The sequence below is a fragment of the Perissodus microlepis genome, chromosome 6 (assembly GCF_051167445.1).
Source record: "Perissodus microlepis isolate ML-2025 ecotype Zambia chromosome 6, ASM5116744v1, whole genome shotgun sequence".
Classification (NCBI taxonomy): domain Eukaryota; kingdom Metazoa; phylum Chordata; class Actinopteri; order Cichliformes; family Cichlidae; genus Perissodus; species Perissodus microlepis.
This window is the reverse complement of record NC_140466.1, coordinates 35,415,080-35,432,683: the sequence shown is the minus strand read 5'-3', so window position 1 is coordinate 35,432,683 and position 17,604 is coordinate 35,415,080. Positions and strand designations below refer to the sequence as shown.

Below are 17,604 nucleotides of genomic sequence, written 5' to 3'. Positions count from 1 at the left end.
ATTGAACAACAACCATGTTCTCAATGAACCCAAAAAACTCATTAATATCAAAGCTGAATGTTTTTGGAAGTAGTTTTTAGTTTGTTTTTAGTTTTAGCTATTTTAGGGGGATATCTATGTGTGCAGGTGACTATTACTGTGCATAATTATTAGGCAACTTAACAAAAAACAAATATATACCCATTTCAATTATTTATTTTTACCAGTGAAACCAATATAACATCTCCACATTCACAAATATACATTTCTGACATTCAAAAAGAAAACAAAAACAAATCAGTGACCAATATAGCCACCTTTCTTTGCAAGGACACTCAAAAGCCTGCCATCCATGGATTCTGTCAGTGTTTTGATCTGTTCACCATCAACATTGCGTGCAGCAGCAACCACAGCCTCCCAGACACTGTTCAGAGAGGTGTACTGTTTTCCCTCCTTGTAAATCTCACATTTGATGATGGACCACAGGTTCTCAATGGGGTCCAGATCAGGTGAACAAGGAGGCCATGTCATTAGTTTTTCTTCTTTTATACCCTTTCTTGCCAGCCACGCTGTGGAGTACTTGGACGCGTGTGATGGAGCATTGTCCTGCATGAAAATCATGTTTTTCTTGAAGGATGCAGACTTCTTCCTGTACCACTGCTTGAAGAAGGTGTCTTCCAGAAACTGGCAGTAGGACTGGGAGTTGAGCTTGACTCCATCCTCAACCCGAAAAGGCCCCACAAGCTCATCTTTGATGATACCAGCCCAAACCAGTACTCCACCTCCACCTTGCTGGCGTCTGAGTCAGACTGGAGCTCTCTGCCCTTTACCAATCCAGCCACGGGCCCATCCATCTGGCCCATCAAGACTCACTCTCATTTCATCAGTCCATAAAACCTCAGAAAAATCAGTCTTGAGATATTTCTTGGCCCAGTCTTGACGTTTCAGCTTGTGTGTCTTGTTCAGTGGTGGTCGTCTTTCAGCCTTTCTTACCTTGGCCATGTCTCTGAGTATTGCACACCTTGTGCTTTTGGGCACTCCAGTGATGTTGCAGCTCTGAAATATGGCCAAACTGGTGGCAAGTGGCATCTTGGCAGCTGCACGCTTGACTTTTCTCAGTTCATGGGCAGTTATTTTGCGCCTTGGTTTTTCCACACGCTTCTTGCGACCCTGTTGACTATTTTGAATGAAACGCTTGATTGTTCGATGATCACGCTTCAGAAGCTTTGCAATTTTGAGACTGCTGCATCCCTCTGCAAGATATCTCACTATTTTTGACTTTTCTGAGCCCGTCAAGTCCTTCTTTTGACCCATTTTGCCAAAGGAAAGGAAGTTGCCTAATAATTATACACACCTGATATAGGGTGTTGATGTCATTAGACCACACCCCTTCTCATTACAGAGATGCACATCACCTAATATGCTTAATTGGTAGTAGGCTTTCGAGCCTATACAGCTTGGAGTAAGACAACATGCATGAAGAGGATGATGTGGACAAAATACTTATTTGCCTAATAATTCTGCACTCCCTGTAATGATTAAGAATTTCTTATGTCCCTTTTAAAAATATCCTTAAGGCATGCTGTTTCTTATTAATTTTTTTTACATTTGTTATTGCAACTTGCATGTCATTATCCCCTCTCCGTTTTAATTTTAACCCTGTTAAGCCAGTCTGAAATAATTGACAAAAATTTGTATTGTTTGAAAAGAGTTTATTGAACCTGGTGACATTTAAAAAGAAGAAGAAATGAAATACAGTATATCAGTTTAAATTTGTATCATATTTGCTGCATGTGGCATATGTTTTGTGCAGTTTATTTATAACATGGTTTCTGCAGATGACCACATGTGCTGACACACACACACATCCCATACACAATTGTAACTGATTTGCAATATTACCAAGTACAATTTTTCCTACTATAACAAAGAATTTTATTCTATTTTGTACAGCACTTTATTCTATTGTATAAAGTATTTTATTCTTGTTGTATAGTGTGTTATTCTATTTTTTCTTATCCTATTCTATTGTGCTTTTCTTAACTTTTACTGATCTTAAACTTGTACTTTCTGCCGTGACCAAAAAATTTCCCACCTGTGGGACTAATAAAGGCTTATCTTATCTTATCTTATCTTATCTTATCTTATCTTATCTTATCTTATCTTATCTTATCTTATCTTATCTTATTTCTTAAAATGAATTTTGTACAATTCATTTTTAATTAGGTTTTTTATTTAAGAAAAAAATCCCGCTGCTGATGAAGACGTCTCAAAATCTCACAAAATCTCATGCAACAAATATGACATACTTGGTATTACATAAGTAAATGTTCCCACACTGAAGATGAATAGAAAAATGCAGTGTCATGAGCCGTACATTGTTATATGTGCAAAATATGTTTTATCCCAGTCTCAGTTAGCAGCACTATGTGATGACTGAAATTAATATGTTTCCTCTTCATTTGTAGGAGAGAAAAACCACAGAAAACAATTAATCCTTCACCAAGGTACAGATGCTCACCAAATGCCTTCTCTTAATACATCAGTCAAACCAAATTGTATATTATGTTTACCAAAGTGTGTTCTATCTTTATTTATTTATTTTTTAATTTTATTACTCTGTTAGATATTCATATTTCATGCTTTGGCTTGTCAGTTCAAAATGAAATTGTTTTTTGCTAGAATTATTCACCAGAGTAACATAGGAGTGCTGAAATTGTATAACACTGGTACTGCAGTAGCCACAATAAAGACAGCTGAACCACTGGTGACAGTAGTATTACTGAAATCCATGTTTTGTTGCTCTCCTCCAGGTTCGTTCTGCTGGCTCCAGATGTGCTGAGGACAGACAGCGATGAGAACATCTACTTACAGGCTGATAGTGTGTCTGACCCCATCGCTGTCTCCATCGTGATCCAGGACTTCAGCGAGGCAGTCACGTTATTACAGGACTCAGTCACACTAAATCAGGCAAATGGATTCAGCACCCTCAAGCCTATACAGGTGACTCAGCAAGCTCATATTTAAGGTTACCCATTCAACTCAAACAGAGGATACGTGCACAAGTGCCATTTATTGGACGCTACTAACCTACATCTGAAAAATGTGTGAACTATTTGTGATATGATGTTCACTAAATAGCCTCAAACAGTTACAAAAGGAGCAGTGCAAAGTCTTAGATGTTGAATGTTTGTAACATGACTTCTTAAAATAAAAAGAAGTCATTCTCATTGTTTGCATGCAGCCGCCTTCGCTCATATTTATTTATTGTTAGCTCATCCAGTCAAAGCACCAGTGAGCTAATGCGATGGTATGACGTCGCCCCTCCTAAAATTCCCAAGAATTTGTCCCCCCAAGAGTCGGATTTTTGTGGAACGAGATTAATTTGTACAGCTTGTCTTGGATATGAATGTTTGTGAACTTCCTTGACTTCTCAGTTAATTTAAGTTCTCACTACCTTGTGCAGTACAGGCAACCAGTGCCAACATAACTGTCTTTCTGTACTTCACACATTGTAATAACCTGTCAACTGTGATGGATCCTGAGCAAAATCATCTTTGACATTCTGGTTGAGAGAATGTAATCCAAACTGTTTCAAACTGAAATAAATGCTAAAGTCAAAGTGAATGAAAGAAATTAGAAATAAAAAACTGATAAAATTCACTGACTGAGAGCAGCTTTTGAGAGTAACTGTCTTCTATATCACAATCACATCTCATCACAGCTTTCCTCTGATTTACTGAATCGCGAAGAAAAGAAGAAGAAATTTGTGACTCTGAAAGTGACCTTTGGAGGTTTCCACGTTGAGAAGAGGATATTGATGGTAACCTTTCACTCTGGGTACATCTTTATCCAGACAGACAAACCCATCTACAACCCAGGAGATACCGGTGAGAACAGAGGATACTGATTAAAACTTCAAAGAAAACTTCAAAATAAAGACGCGAACAATTAAAACAACTATGAAATGACTAGACGAGATAGTTTTCAGGTTGAATCTTAAATAGTGTATTTGTTAAGGACTATTTTGAGATGATAGTGGTTGCTAAAACGTTTCCAGTAGCAAAGATCACAAATAATAATTTTGTTTGACTGATTTAAAAGAAATGTCCACTTTCTTTTCCTCTCGTCTCCAGTTAAACTTCGAGCCTTTGTGTCTTCTCCAACCTTTAGGGCCTTCAACAACTCCATCGCAATAGATATTGAGGTGAACAAACCATTGATTGCAAATATAAAATCTTTTTGTGAATGCTGAAATATAAAATGGTTGTGCCAAAAGATGTTATTAAGACCTAAAACCATCCATGTGACAGTACAAGAGGGACTGTCCTGTAGCTACATAACTTGGTAGCTTTTGTAGAAACTGGATTCTGGCAGTATTTTGGTGATAACCCTTTCATGTACTGAATGTATCAGCTCAATTGCTGACGTAGTTTCTGTGTTATAGAATCCAGATGGTGTGATGGTTAAACAGGTCTCCAGGACCAGGGCTGTTGATGGGACCTTTTCGGAAACATTTCCACTCTCTGAACATGTCAAGTAAGTATCGACTCATTTGGTAACTATTTCGTTATATTACAAGCTGTGTGAAAGTTTAACACAGATATTTGATAGATTCTTCGTTTCTAAGCCGTCTTATCAAATTTTTAGGAAGTCATCATTCCAGTATGATTTTTATCTCATGCACATGTTTACTTTAGGCCACCACCTGCACCAGTTTAGATTTTAGAGTACCTTACAAATGCTGACTGGGTGGCACACAGAGTACCTGTTTGCTGCTTAATATGTGCAGCGAGTCAGCAAGACAAACAACATGGCAGAATGTTAGAATCTCAGTTAGGAAAGAGAAGAACAAAAACAAAGACATTTTATTTGACCTTTACATTGTTGGGATGAATAGTGCGTTGGGTGTTGAGCGACATTTATGTCTTATAGTGAAGGAACATGGATTATTACAGCAAGGTTTGACCACTGGGAGGACAACACTTTCACCTCTCAGTTTCAGGTGAAGAAATATGGTAGGTGGAGTTATTATGCTAATCAAATTAACAATATCTTTCCCTGTGTTTTCTGAATGTCACATTCATTGTAATGTTTCTTTTTTAGTGCTTCCTGCCTTCAATGTTACCTTAACACCCAAGAAGACCTTCCTTAGCTTGGATGACAGTGAACTGGTAGTAGAAATCTCAGCCAGGTTTGTTTATTACACTTAAACACACCAACAAACTCTCTTACTTGTGACATCCTTTGGCCATATTTAGTCTCTAACTAAATCCTAGCCTTTCAATGCTATTGAAACCTGTTTATTTGTCTGACTTGTTGAATCCCCGTGTCCCCATTCGTTCCCTTCGGTCAGCTGAGTGGTTGTTGCTTTCCGTCCCAAAGTCACGGCTGAAACTTAGAGGAGACCAAGCGTTGTCTGTTGCAGTGCCGGTGCTTTGGAATAACCTTCCTCTCCATATTAGACAGGCTTCATCAGTGCCAGTTTTTAAGTCCTTATTAAAAACCTATTTTTTTTCCCCTGGCTTTTAACTCTGTGGGTAACTGACATTTTTATTAATTTTATTGCTATGTCTGGTTTCTGCTTTCTATTATTATATTTATATTTGTATTGTACAGCACTTTGGTCTACCAGTTGTGTTTTTAAAGTGCTATATAAATAAATGATGATGATGATGATGATGAGATGTTACTTCCATCACAATGAATTTTAGGTTATTTTATTTAATCTTGGGCTGAGTTTAGTATAAACTCTTCTAAACTCTTCCTTAGAAATGATGTCCTACCCTGTAAACAGACTCTAAAATAGTCAAGAATTTAAAAATACAAATGTAATGACATTCTTAGCCATAAGAACATTCATGGTCATCATTTTCTGGACTTTGTATTTTCTCTGAAGCAGCATGTTGGGGCTTCAAAATACATATTTAAGGCTCATCTGCAATGCCTTAGTTTTTCTGACCCAGACGTTACGTCCATGTTTTTTACTGTCTGTCCAAGAGGTCATTAGAGCAACTGCATTTTCTGTGTTGGCTTCATTTGGCTTGGGAACTGTTAGATAGGTATTATAAACACAAATTGACTGGTGGATAACTGTTTTGGGGACTGTGTTTCAGGTACCTGTATGGAGAGCCAGTCCAGGGGACAGCTTATGTTGTGTTTGGAGTCAAGATCAATAAAGAAATGATAAGATTACCTTCAGTGAAGCAGGTGTCAGATGTAAGTTTACCCTAAAAGTTTTACATTACTATGGCTGTAGATTTTGGCCTCTGTATTTAGGATCTATGTCAAAATGTATTTGCTTATTTGCTTCCTTTTACTTATCTATTATTTTTGTTTAGCTCTGGTGTTAAACAACCATACTGGGACAGTAAAAAAAAAGGTGCAGCCTCCCCCCCCCCCCCCCCCCCCCCCTTTTTATAAAGAGACACTGTTAGCAGCTACTTCTGTTAATAACACTTAGGCCTTAGTCACACAGGCCTGCAGCATCATATCTGGCAACCACCTGTTGCAAGGATAACATATCTATGCTTTAATCAGGTGTGAGTGGTTGGTGGCATTCACTGTGAAATCAGTTGTTAAAGCCCCAGTAACATGGGCCTGGAGACCAGCCAGTGACCCCTGGGCCTGCTATTTGAAAAATCTCTGCGTGACTGCTTTGGTTGCTGGCAGGTCATGTGAAAGACAATGGCTCACCTGCAAAAACCTACTCACCTAGCAGTAGTGAAACTCTGAACAGAGTAATGCTAACTGGAAGACACAGCTTCTGCTCTGAAGATAGCATTCTCTGTCTTTGGTTTGTGTTGCACTTTTACAAGTTTTACTACGACTCAGAAAGCAAATGGGAAGTATTTGCAGACAACTCAGTGGGGTCACATACTGGTCATACTGGTCACTAGGGCTGGGTGACTCAGACCATACCGGCTTATTCCATAGACCGCAATGCTTAAGTCATTTTTATCTATATGCAAAATAGTTGCAAGTAGTTTTGAAAATGAAGTTGATGAGAGCCATGGGACTCAAACATACGGTGTGAGTGCAGCTGGAGAACAAAAATAGTAATTTATAAGAACTTAAAAAAGTTCTTATAATCCCCCCCAAACAAACAAAGAAACCACCAAAGTCTTTGCTTCAACTAAATTTCAAATATTTCTTTGATGTATGAAGTTTGCGTACTCTGTGTACAGACAATAGCTTGCTGATGAAGCATCCTTGCCAAAAGTCTTCATAAAGCATAGTGGCTGTAAAGAGGTGCTTGAGCCAAGAGTTTATATTAATAATTTTACATACTGGGTAGGCTAAATGGCCTTTATAGCTGCTAAATGTGTTGTCATGACTGTTTCTCTTCGTGCAGCTTGATGGTGGAACTGTTACACTGAGCATGGAGGAGATCAAAAGTGCTTACCCCAACATTCGATCTTTGATCGGGAACTCTGTGTATGTCAAGGCCTCTGTGCTCACCAAGACAGGTAAACATGAAGTGTGAGCCAGAATTTCAGACAAACTAAAGAAAGTCAACATTTTGAACCACAAATAAATAAAACAATAAATAAATAAATTAAAAAATAAGCACATTTAAAATCCTGCAAATCTAACACAACGATAAAATGTGCTGTAAATGAGCAGATTAATTTCGTGTGCTTTCTAATGCAACTAACTCAGAATTTTGGACATGGTGTTAAGTTGGCTTTGTAACTGCTTTATCTACTCACATTAGTTGATGATCAGCTTGTCAATTTTGCCTTGCTCCTTTTCTGATAGCCTAGTAAGATCAAACTCTCCGGTGTGTTGTAATTAACCACTGCTCGCCAGGATCAATAATGTCTACTGTGAAACTCCAAACTGGCGCAACTTACGCTCTGAATTGTATCAACATGCCCTTTAGCATTCTGGATAAACCAAAGTAATCAAAACCTTTGACTCTCTTTAGTAATATATTATTTGGAAATGTAGGTCATGTTGCTGCTGCTGGGGAAAAACAGTTAAAATGCTGAAAAGCAAAATCCTGTTTATCTGCTGCAGTACTAACTAACAGCTCAAGCAACAATAACTGAAAATGGACATGAAATGGTTCACCTTTAGTGCACCTCCACACTGCACAGAACTCTTTTCTCCAAGAACCTTTTGATTCTGTGTTCCACCATGCATCTATCCTTTCTCTTTTACTAATTCTTATCAGGGGCGTAGGGGGGCTAGAACCAGCTATCATAGAGTGAGAGGTGGGGTACACCCTGGACATGTCACTAGTCTGATGCAGGGCTAGATTCTCTGTTCACAGCATTAATTACGTCAATGGTTATTTATATATATATATTTTGGATTGTTTGATGATCATTACAGGAAGTGATCTGGTTGAGGCAGAGAAGTCTGGCATTAAAATTGTGGAATCTCCCTACGTCTTATTGTTCCAAAACATACCAAAGTACTTCAAGCCAGGCCTGCCTTTTGACTTCACAGTAAGGGTCATTCTCTGCATTTTCATTCTATTTGAATTAATTATTAAAGTTCAAATAAATATTGTAGTGAGCATCTAAAAAGATAGAGCAATCTTTTCCAGATTCAGGTGAGCCACCACGATGGTTCCATGGCTCGTAACGTCCTGGTTAAGCTGAACTTGCTGGACACCCCATTAGTCGTGTCCTCTGGAACCACCCAAGCTGCCATCAACATGCCCAAGAATGATCAACCACAAACCATCATTGTTAGTATGACTGTTCTACCTCACTGATTCTACCTGTGTGTGGGATCTGTTTTTTTATTTATTTAAAGTCACAAAGGCTAATAAGTTAGTTACATTTCTAGCTACAGGTATTGGTCTTAGTTTAATACTTTTTTCTTTTCTAATTGTTTGTTCCTGTTTTGCAGGCTGAAACAGCACAGGATGGCTTGAGACCAGAGCAGCAGGCAAAGCAACAGTTCACTGTTCAGCCCTACACCACCTATGACCATGAAAAGAACTACCTGCATGTCTCCACAGGAACTAACACAGTTTCTTTAGGAGAAAGACTCTCCGTGAAGCTCACAGTCAGTCCTGCAGACGAGTCGTTCAGAGGATTCATCAAACTTATCACCTACCTGGTGAGCTGACATGTTCTAATACACGTGAACATAAAAAAGAATGTGGGACAATCAGCTGTCCACAAAAATAAAAAATAAAACACACAGTCAAAGATAAAACAAATACAAATATCTATCTATCTATCTATCTATCTATCTATCTATCTATCTATCTATCTATCTATCTATCTATCTATCTATCTATCTATCTAGAAAAAATATATCACTACAGCCGTCTTCTTCCGCTTTCAAGCATGAATGGCAAGGTCGGACTTTGATGAAGCCATTCCAAAACCTCTTTTTTTGAGTCTTTGGGGGTGGACTTCATCTGTTTCATATTATAGTCCTTTTGCAAAACCCAAGTGCTCGTGAGCTTCAGGAAATAAACTGATGGTCAGACATTTTCCTTCAGGAAAGTCTTGTATAATTCATTGCTCCATCAATTCATCCAGGTCCTGAAGCAGCAAAGCAGGCCCAGACCATCACACTTCCACCATGACTGTTTGACGCTGTGCTAGCTTTATACCAGGTGCAACAGCACATTTTGTCTTGTGAATCCAAATGTGAGATGAACCTTTGTGTTCTTTTTGGTCAGCAGTAATTTTTGTCATTTGAACTGTCCCATGGATGCCATTATCGCTCAGTGTGTTTCTTACTGATGAATCAACACTGAATGTGACTGAAGTAAGTGAGACCCGCAGTTCTTTATATGTTGTTCTAGCTTTGTTTGTAACCTCACACATGAGCCGTTGATGCTGAGTTGTTGAGGCCAACCACTCCTGGGAAGGTTCTTTACTGTTTCGAGTTTTATCCATTTACGGATAATGGCTCTCTTTGTGGTTCACTGGAGTCGTAATGCCTTAGAAATGGTTTTGTAACCCTATTCAAACTGATAGAGGCAATAAAAAAGTGTGATAAATATGCAAAAATCTAAGAAATTTACAACAGGACAATCTGTCGGATGATGAGTGTAATCAGGATGCACTTGAGCTCAATTCTAAATGGCATGGCGAAGGCTGGAATTACCTTTCTATACATTATATATATATATATATTTTATCTTTTAATAATAGAGTGTTGTGTTTAGAAGTTTAAGGTGAAAAATAAATGTAATCCATTTTAAAATAACATGACAAAATAAAAGTGAAAAGTGAAGCACTTTGAATACTTCCTCGATACACTAAATATATATGTGTGTGTGTGTATGTGTGTGTGTGTGTGTGTGTGTGTGATTCTCAGATTCTCAGTAAAGGAAAAATCATACAAGCCGGGTACATTGATATAACTGGTCAGCTGGTCACCAACATCGGGCTGATGGTAACACCAGACATGATGCCATCGTTTCGTATTGTGGCGTATTACACTATTCCCTGGATGGGAAGAGAGGAGGTGGTGTCCGACTCCGTCTGGATAGATGTGGTGGATTCCTGTCTTGGGGGGGTGAGTCCTCAGCTCTCTCACTCACTCAGAAGGTACAGTGTTTACCAGCTGGAGGGTTGGTGGTTAAACCCTGCCACCTTCAGTCTGCTTGTCAGAGTATCCTTGGGCGTGACACTGAACCCCCAGTTACTCCGGGTGCGTTCATTAACCATTATTAAACTAGTCTTAAATTATGATTTTATTGCATTCTTAAATGTTTCTGATAACAAGAAAACCAACAAACAAAAGTTTTTTTTTCTTTTCTTTAGTATTTTATGGTTCTGTTTGTGTGTTTTTTTTTTTTTTTTTTCTTTCATTCTCTGCTATAGCTCACAGTGGGGCCAGTGGACGGCGTACCCAGAGACTACCTTCCTGGGAAGATGTTTCGCTTTAAGATAAGAGGTGACCCGGGGGCAAAGGTCAGCCTGGTGGCCGTGGACAACGCTGTGTATCTTCTCAGCAGGGACAGACTCACGCAAAAGAAGGTGTGCTTTTTTGGATTTGGAAAATTTGTGTTTTATAATATTGATAATAGACTGAAAAAGACAATTGCAATGCAGAAGTCCTTTCACCTTTTGTTAATGGAACCCTCTGCTCAGATTTGGGACGTGGTCGAGCACAGTGATATTGGTTGCACACGAGGGGGAGGCCGAGATGCCAAGGGGGTATTTCAAGATGCAGGACTGCTTTTCTCCTCCAGCAGTGGCTTTCAAACCCCAAATAGGCAAGGTATCTATCAGCATGGAGCATCTGTGGAAAGTTTAAACTTTTTAGTCCCTCTTTACCTTTATAGCAGCTGAAGACCATGTTTCTGCCGCAAATCAGACCTTTCTACATCTACTAAGGCCATTTCTTCTACAATCTGCTCATCACTTGGGCTATCACGGTGTATATTACAGTGCTGTCTATTACTGTGCTGTCTATTAGGCATGGGTTTAGCTAAAAGTTAGTATATTAAAACTGACTTAAAACTAAGATTTATACAAATCCGGTTCCATAAAAACTTGGACATTTAGCTAAATGTACATAAAAATTCAGTGCAATGATTTGGAAATCACATAAACCCATATTTTATTCACAATGAAAAATGCAAATCATTGCATTTTTATGTTTATTTTAAACAATGTCACAGTTGTTTTGAAATTAGGGTATAACTGGCAAGTAGTTTCAGTTTTTTATATTAAGTGTAGCAGGCATCCGTTTATATTTAAGCCAATCTGTCCCCTTATATGTCTTGATGAATTTAATTAAACCCATACAAAGCAGTAAACCTCAGTGCAGTTGCGCGTCTTATTCTTCTCCCCGTGTTACACCACCATGCCAGATGTCTCAACACTTCACAAATCCCACCTTAAACCCTGATTATGTATACAAAGATTAATAGTGTTATTCTACTCTTCTTCCCCCAGCCATGCAGTGTCCAGGCAATGCCAGAAGGCGGCGCTCTGCTGAACTGCTGCGACGTAAAGCACAGCTGGGTGAGTGCTGTCTGTTTTTTTAGTCAGCTGAGATTAGCTCGTATAAATTGTGCCTGCAGTTTAACTCTGCTTTCTCTGCTTTTCCACCTTGTAACATTAGTGTGAAATTTATGGCATCAAATAAATAATTAGGTTAAGAGAAGGTGAATTTCATTAAATGTTATGGTTAAACAGCAGATGCGGGGCAACATTATCAACAATTTTATTATACGCACTTTTAGACACTTTTAGACATTTAGAATTTGGCATTTCATTTACATAGAAATGGCAAAATACAGAGTATCATACAACCCTGCTGCTTACCTCTCTACCACCCCTCTGCCTCCAGAGAGTCACTACAAGGAGAAGCTGCAGTATCGTTGCTGTAAAGATGGCCTTCGGGAGATCCCCATGCCGTACTCTTGCACACGACGCTCCCTCTACATCACTGAGGGATGGGAGTGCATCCGGGCGTTCCGCTATTGCTGCGCCACATTGAGGGACCAGTCGTTTAACACAGAGATTCCTACGACACCGTCACCCACTACAACACCTGTTCCCACCACCACTGCTGCTCACATTATTATGCCACATCACAGAATACATCTCTCGCAAGATAACTTCCGTAATTTCTATACTTCATTCTCATCAATTTGGCATTCATATCTTTGATTTTAGCTTGATATGTCAAAGCTTTTTACATTTAATTTAAAATTTAGCAGTATAACAATAAAATAGTTAAACAAAAATAGTTCATATTATTATTTAAAGAGCCACATTTCTAGATTTGGCACAAATCTAAAACTTTGGGTCCTCTCAAATCAGTTTAAGGACATTGACCTCTGCTAGCTTACAGGGAGCTGCTTCTTAGGAAAACAGTCTGCTTGACATTTACTGTTTTCCTGTGGAGCGCCAGTTGCGGCATTTTGCCCTCTTTTACTCACAGCACTGAAAATCTCTGATCAGGGCAGAAGGCATCTCCTGCTCCATCTACTGAGATCGCCAATAGATTTTTAGAGTTTAAGAACACCTCATGTTCTACAGAAACATTTTATTTATTATGTAAAAAAAAAAGAAACAAAAAAACATTTCACTAATTTCTCCAATAATAACTATGGATGAAGTTAACACCAGTAAAAGCTAAACGCTTACACATCTTGATTGTTTGATTAACAATCTGCTGGGTGTTGTCTAAAATACTATGTGCATAACTGTGTGAATATATTCAAATATTACAGACTGGAGATATCCTCCACCTGGACGACCTGGACTACCTGGACTACCTGGACCACCTGGACCACCTGAAACTGAAGTATTGCATTCACTTCCCGGCCAGCCTGGACCAATTGGGCGTGAAGTGTACCTTGAGAATAATGCGAGGAAAGCAGAGGACGAATATGATGTGCTTAGTTCAATTGCAAAAGAGATCATCGAAGAAGACGAAGAGGAAGAAGAGTATACAGATAAGGCTGACGTATATCTGCGTTCCAAGTTCTATGAGTCTTGGATGTGGATGGATGTTAACCTGCCCAATCAGGCAGATAGAGACAGCAGAGACGGGTGAGTAAATGATTAGACCAGAGGTTACATCTAATGAAGACAAGTCTGATTGGTTAGTTAGTAACCTGGTTGTTTCAGCTGCAAAGCGGGACATGCAATTAAACCACTGTTGAGTACTTGAGTCATAAACAATGTTGGTCAAATTACTTGAAAATAGTGTACAGCAGACGCTAATGTTTTTGCCACTTTTTACGGAATCAAGCTAAAAGTAATGTCAGTACCTCCAAGCTTTAAATGCTGCATGTTGATCTACACACGTCTGTTGCTGCCACAGTTGTTTCACGTACTCATGTCATTGTCGTGAGACATGCTCACAAAAACAATGACGTTTTAGTAACCATAACGCAGCGTGCTTACCGGAAAGTAATAGTAATCTAATTACTTTTTTGCAATAGTAATCCCTTACTTTACTCGTTCTTTGAAAAAAGTAACGAGTTACTTGTAATGTGTTACTGCCCATCTCTGTTCATTAATACTTTTAACTTTCCACTAGTCCGATATTTAAAGCATCGTCATATACTGCCTTTCTCTCCGACACTTACTTCTCACCCCTTCATCGTGGACACTGGTAACAGCTTTTTCTTTAGTGATAAACCACCTGAATGAAATCTTAAAAATCAAGCACAGAGACAAACACGGATCAGTACCAGCTCTAGGCAAATCCAAAGTTAGCGCATCACAATAATGCAAATATCCGCCCTTAGTGTAGCCTTTGTGATTGTTCCCACTTGCATGTAAATCATATTAAACCAAATTTATCACAGTGTGAAAGCATGGTGGAGGAAACAGGTAAACTGAAAATATTAGTTACAGATGCTTTAATATCATGTGGGCTCCAGTGGGAAAAAACTGAACTCAAGTTCAGTGGGTTCATTTGACTGCGGTGTACACTCTACTAGCAGTGTGTGATTCATCGTCAATGATAAAAATAGACAGTAAACCAGCTTTTCTGTGGGTTAGCAGGAACACAGTATTTCATATCCATTGACCTTTAAAGACTTTGATTGTACCTCACAATATGAAGGTCCTTGAGGCGAATACTGTTGTGTTTTGGTGTGATACAGTAAATCAAATCGAACTGAACTAATAGACTTTTAAACACGTGTTGCTGCAACACTTAAATGTTCGCAGTATTTGAAAAGTTTACAAGACTTGGCTTTAAATGCTGTCCTTCTGTCAGCATCCACAGATTAATGGACTAATTAGGATCATCGCTCACTGATTTCTCTCAATCGGTCTGTCTGATAAAAGAAAAAAACGTTTTTTTAAGCGAGCGGGATCGTGCTGTTCGGTCAGTGATAACAGCAGAACAAACAGTTCTAAGTGCAGAAAACATGAACACAACATCATTCTGTGTTTCACCATCGTGACCATCGGTGTGTGTGCGTACACTCACAATGTAGTAACACAAATTCCTGCACTGTATCTGTGTCGTGCTTGCTCTGTGAAAACCATCTGCTAGTGTCTAGAACCAAGTTAATGTTTTATAGATTGTTTGCTGAAACTTCAGAAACCTTCACTGCAGTTTAATAGAGATAAAAGAGAGTGAGAAGTGTCATTTTTTTAACTGCACATTATTATGCCATAATCATAACTCGTACTACAGTAAACTGGTAGTTAATGAATTGTTAGTGGCAAGTTATGTTTCAGCTAACAATGATAACTAATATACACAGGTGATTAGTAATATTTAATTCATGTTAATTTATTAGTCAGTGCTTTATTTATTATATACGGCATGTTTGGTGTCATAGGTGGTAAGTTCATAAATAAATTTAAGTCTAATGACATTAGTGGAAAGTAAAATTCAGTGTACTCCATTAGTCATTAGTTAATCATTACCAAATGTTATTCTTCTGAAATAAAGACTTCATGATAGATCAGACTCAAACTAATGGGATGGATACCAGTTAGTGATTAAACACTGATTTGTTATTTGTTAACAGCAAAAAAGAAACAAACAAAAAAGAAAAACTTTACTTAAAATTAAATGTTCTGTGTATTAACTGTAAAAGGTTAATTTATTTTGTAAATCTTACTTTAAATATATATTTAGAAATCTATACTTTACACATTTTCTGTTGAGTATGCAAAATTTCTACATAGTATAATATAGTATAGCAATTGTCTACTTGTAGTTTTGAGCTTGGATCTATTGCAAGATAAAAAAAATAACATGGATCTTATCAACAGGCTGGCCTCGCTGACAAGGGAGGACCCCTTACCTGATAGCATCACAGAATGGGGGCTCCTGGCTGTCAGTGCATCACCCCACACAGGTGAGATGACAGCAAACTGGGAATCAAAGTGCTTAACTGGTTAGGGACTCAGTTTTTGGAAATTGATGCAGTCTGGCTTTAATGGGAAACACTTTTAAACTTCCAGATAAAAAACGGTTATTTTGTGTAATCCCAAAAAAGGATGTTATCTAAAAATTATCATTATGTTTGATTATGAACATGGATATACTGTTACAACACTTTTTTTGTAATAGTGGTAATAATACACAATATTTATGTAGCGTATTTCAAAAACACATTGACATAATACTTTACAAAGTGAGATAGACATAGTGAAAGAGACAGGAGAGATCTGGAGAGGAGAGATGATAAAATATTATAAAAAACAACATAAAAGAAGAGTCAGTGAGAAATGTATACAAATGTTAACTTAAGAGTGTTTTGGAAGATACTGTGATCAGATTTCCTCTATGAGGTTGTTCCAGACAGTGTGTATTTTATTGGCTCAATCAAGTGTATAAGGAGTTACAGTAGTTTAATCAGGAGGAAATGACAGCAAGTTTTACGCTACCATGTAAGATTAAAGCATGATTTGTAGGGATATCTTATATTAATAAGAAATATCGTGTCCTGGCAACAATCAAAAATTAACCCAATTCTTAAATTAACCATTTTTAAAAAAGAAGTTTTGCTTTTCTATGTTTAACTAAAAGTTAAGGACAAAGTTTTTCACATTCTGTCAACCACCAATTTCTCAGAGCAAAAGAAAATAATATACTTTCACACTTGGCAACAGAGTGAATGTGCTCTACCTCCATCACCTCCAGGTGAAAACAAACAGTGGCAAACAATGCTGTACGATTAAAAGTTTCCAAACTATCCTGGTTTCTATCATCAACCCGAATGATAGAGAAATTGTCAGAATCCTAATCCCTCACAGACGTTTTTCACCATCTTGTGAATCTGCAGGTTTCTGTGTTGCGGAGCCCTACAACTTCAGAGCGTGGAAACGTTTCTTTGTGGAGCTGAAGCTGCCGTATTCAGTGGCGAGACACGAACAGGTTGAAATAAAAGCTGTGGTCCATAACTACGGCTCTGAGGAACTACATGTAAGATTATTGACTTACTTTTACTCTTTCTCATAAATTACCAGCTTCTTCTTCTGTAACGGCTGATCGCTTTCTGCTCAGGTCAGGGTGGTGCTCATGAAGACTGAAGGCATATGCAGCATTGCTTTCAAGGACAGACACACACAGGAAGTGACAGTGCCAGCTGGCTCTTCGATAGCTGTGCCCTACACCATTGTGCCGCTGGTGGTGGGAAAACATCCCTTGGAGGTGATGGTGCTCGGGAGAGACATGACGGGAGGAGACCGTATCCAGAAGCTTTTACGGGTAGTGGTAAGTGACTGCGTGATGAAACTGGCATTTTCTGTGTGCTTAGAAGATAATTAAGAAGTAACACATATCTTCTTGAATCAAAACCTTTTTTCCTGATACAAACAGCTCGATGGAGTGCAGAAGACCGAAGTTTGGAGTGTGGTGTTGAACCCATCCGCTGAGGGGGGTAAGTAGATGAGTAAGCAGTGAGGTATGATAATGTGTCATCCCCTATTTTATGACCACAGTTCCCAAAAAGTTGTGACAAATATGTAAAATGTAAATAATAACAGAATGTAATGACTTGAAAATCTCATAGATGCATATTCACAATAGAGTTATAATAAGAACATCGAATGTTTAAAATTACACACTTTAGTACTTCATGGAAAATTAGCTCATTTTGAATTTAATGGCAGAAGCACAGTTCAAAAACAGTGGGAAAAGTATGTGGTACTAAACAAAACAGCTGGAGGAACAGCTGGAGACTGACTGGGTTTATTGGTAGCAGCT

At 38.3% G+C, this 17,604-nt stretch overlaps 1 protein-coding gene across 1 annotated transcript in view; it reads left to right on the top strand.

Annotated features, from left to right (window-relative positions):
• LOC146386095 (venom factor-like) overlaps nt 1–17,604 on the top strand; it is a 32,074-nt gene that overhangs the window by 700 nt on the left and 13,770 nt on the right. Inside the window, exons 4-25 of the mRNA XM_084932124.1 lie at nt 2,448–2,486; nt 2,793–2,982; nt 3,704–3,869; nt 4,116–4,186; nt 4,427–4,518; nt 4,915–4,997; nt 5,086–5,173; nt 6,096–6,198; nt 7,334–7,448; nt 8,320–8,435; nt 8,537–8,680; nt 8,845–9,057; nt 10,276–10,476; nt 10,785–10,940; nt 11,055–11,184; nt 11,865–11,933; nt 12,262–12,537; nt 13,151–13,472; nt 15,666–15,751; nt 16,682–16,821; nt 16,903–17,112; nt 17,218–17,278. Coding sequence (XP_084788250.1) covers nt 2,448–2,486; nt 2,793–2,982; nt 3,704–3,869; nt 4,116–4,186; nt 4,427–4,518; nt 4,915–4,997; nt 5,086–5,173; nt 6,096–6,198; nt 7,334–7,448; nt 8,320–8,435; nt 8,537–8,680; nt 8,845–9,057; nt 10,276–10,476; nt 10,785–10,940; nt 11,055–11,184; nt 11,865–11,933; nt 12,262–12,537; nt 13,151–13,472; nt 15,666–15,751; nt 16,682–16,821; nt 16,903–17,112; nt 17,218–17,278 — 3,071 coding nt within the window. The remainder of the gene's footprint in view (nt 1–2,447; nt 2,487–2,792; nt 2,983–3,703; nt 3,870–4,115; nt 4,187–4,426; nt 4,519–4,914; nt 4,998–5,085; nt 5,174–6,095; nt 6,199–7,333; nt 7,449–8,319; nt 8,436–8,536; nt 8,681–8,844; nt 9,058–10,275; nt 10,477–10,784; nt 10,941–11,054; nt 11,185–11,864; nt 11,934–12,261; nt 12,538–13,150; nt 13,473–15,665; nt 15,752–16,681; nt 16,822–16,902; nt 17,113–17,217; nt 17,279–17,604) is intronic.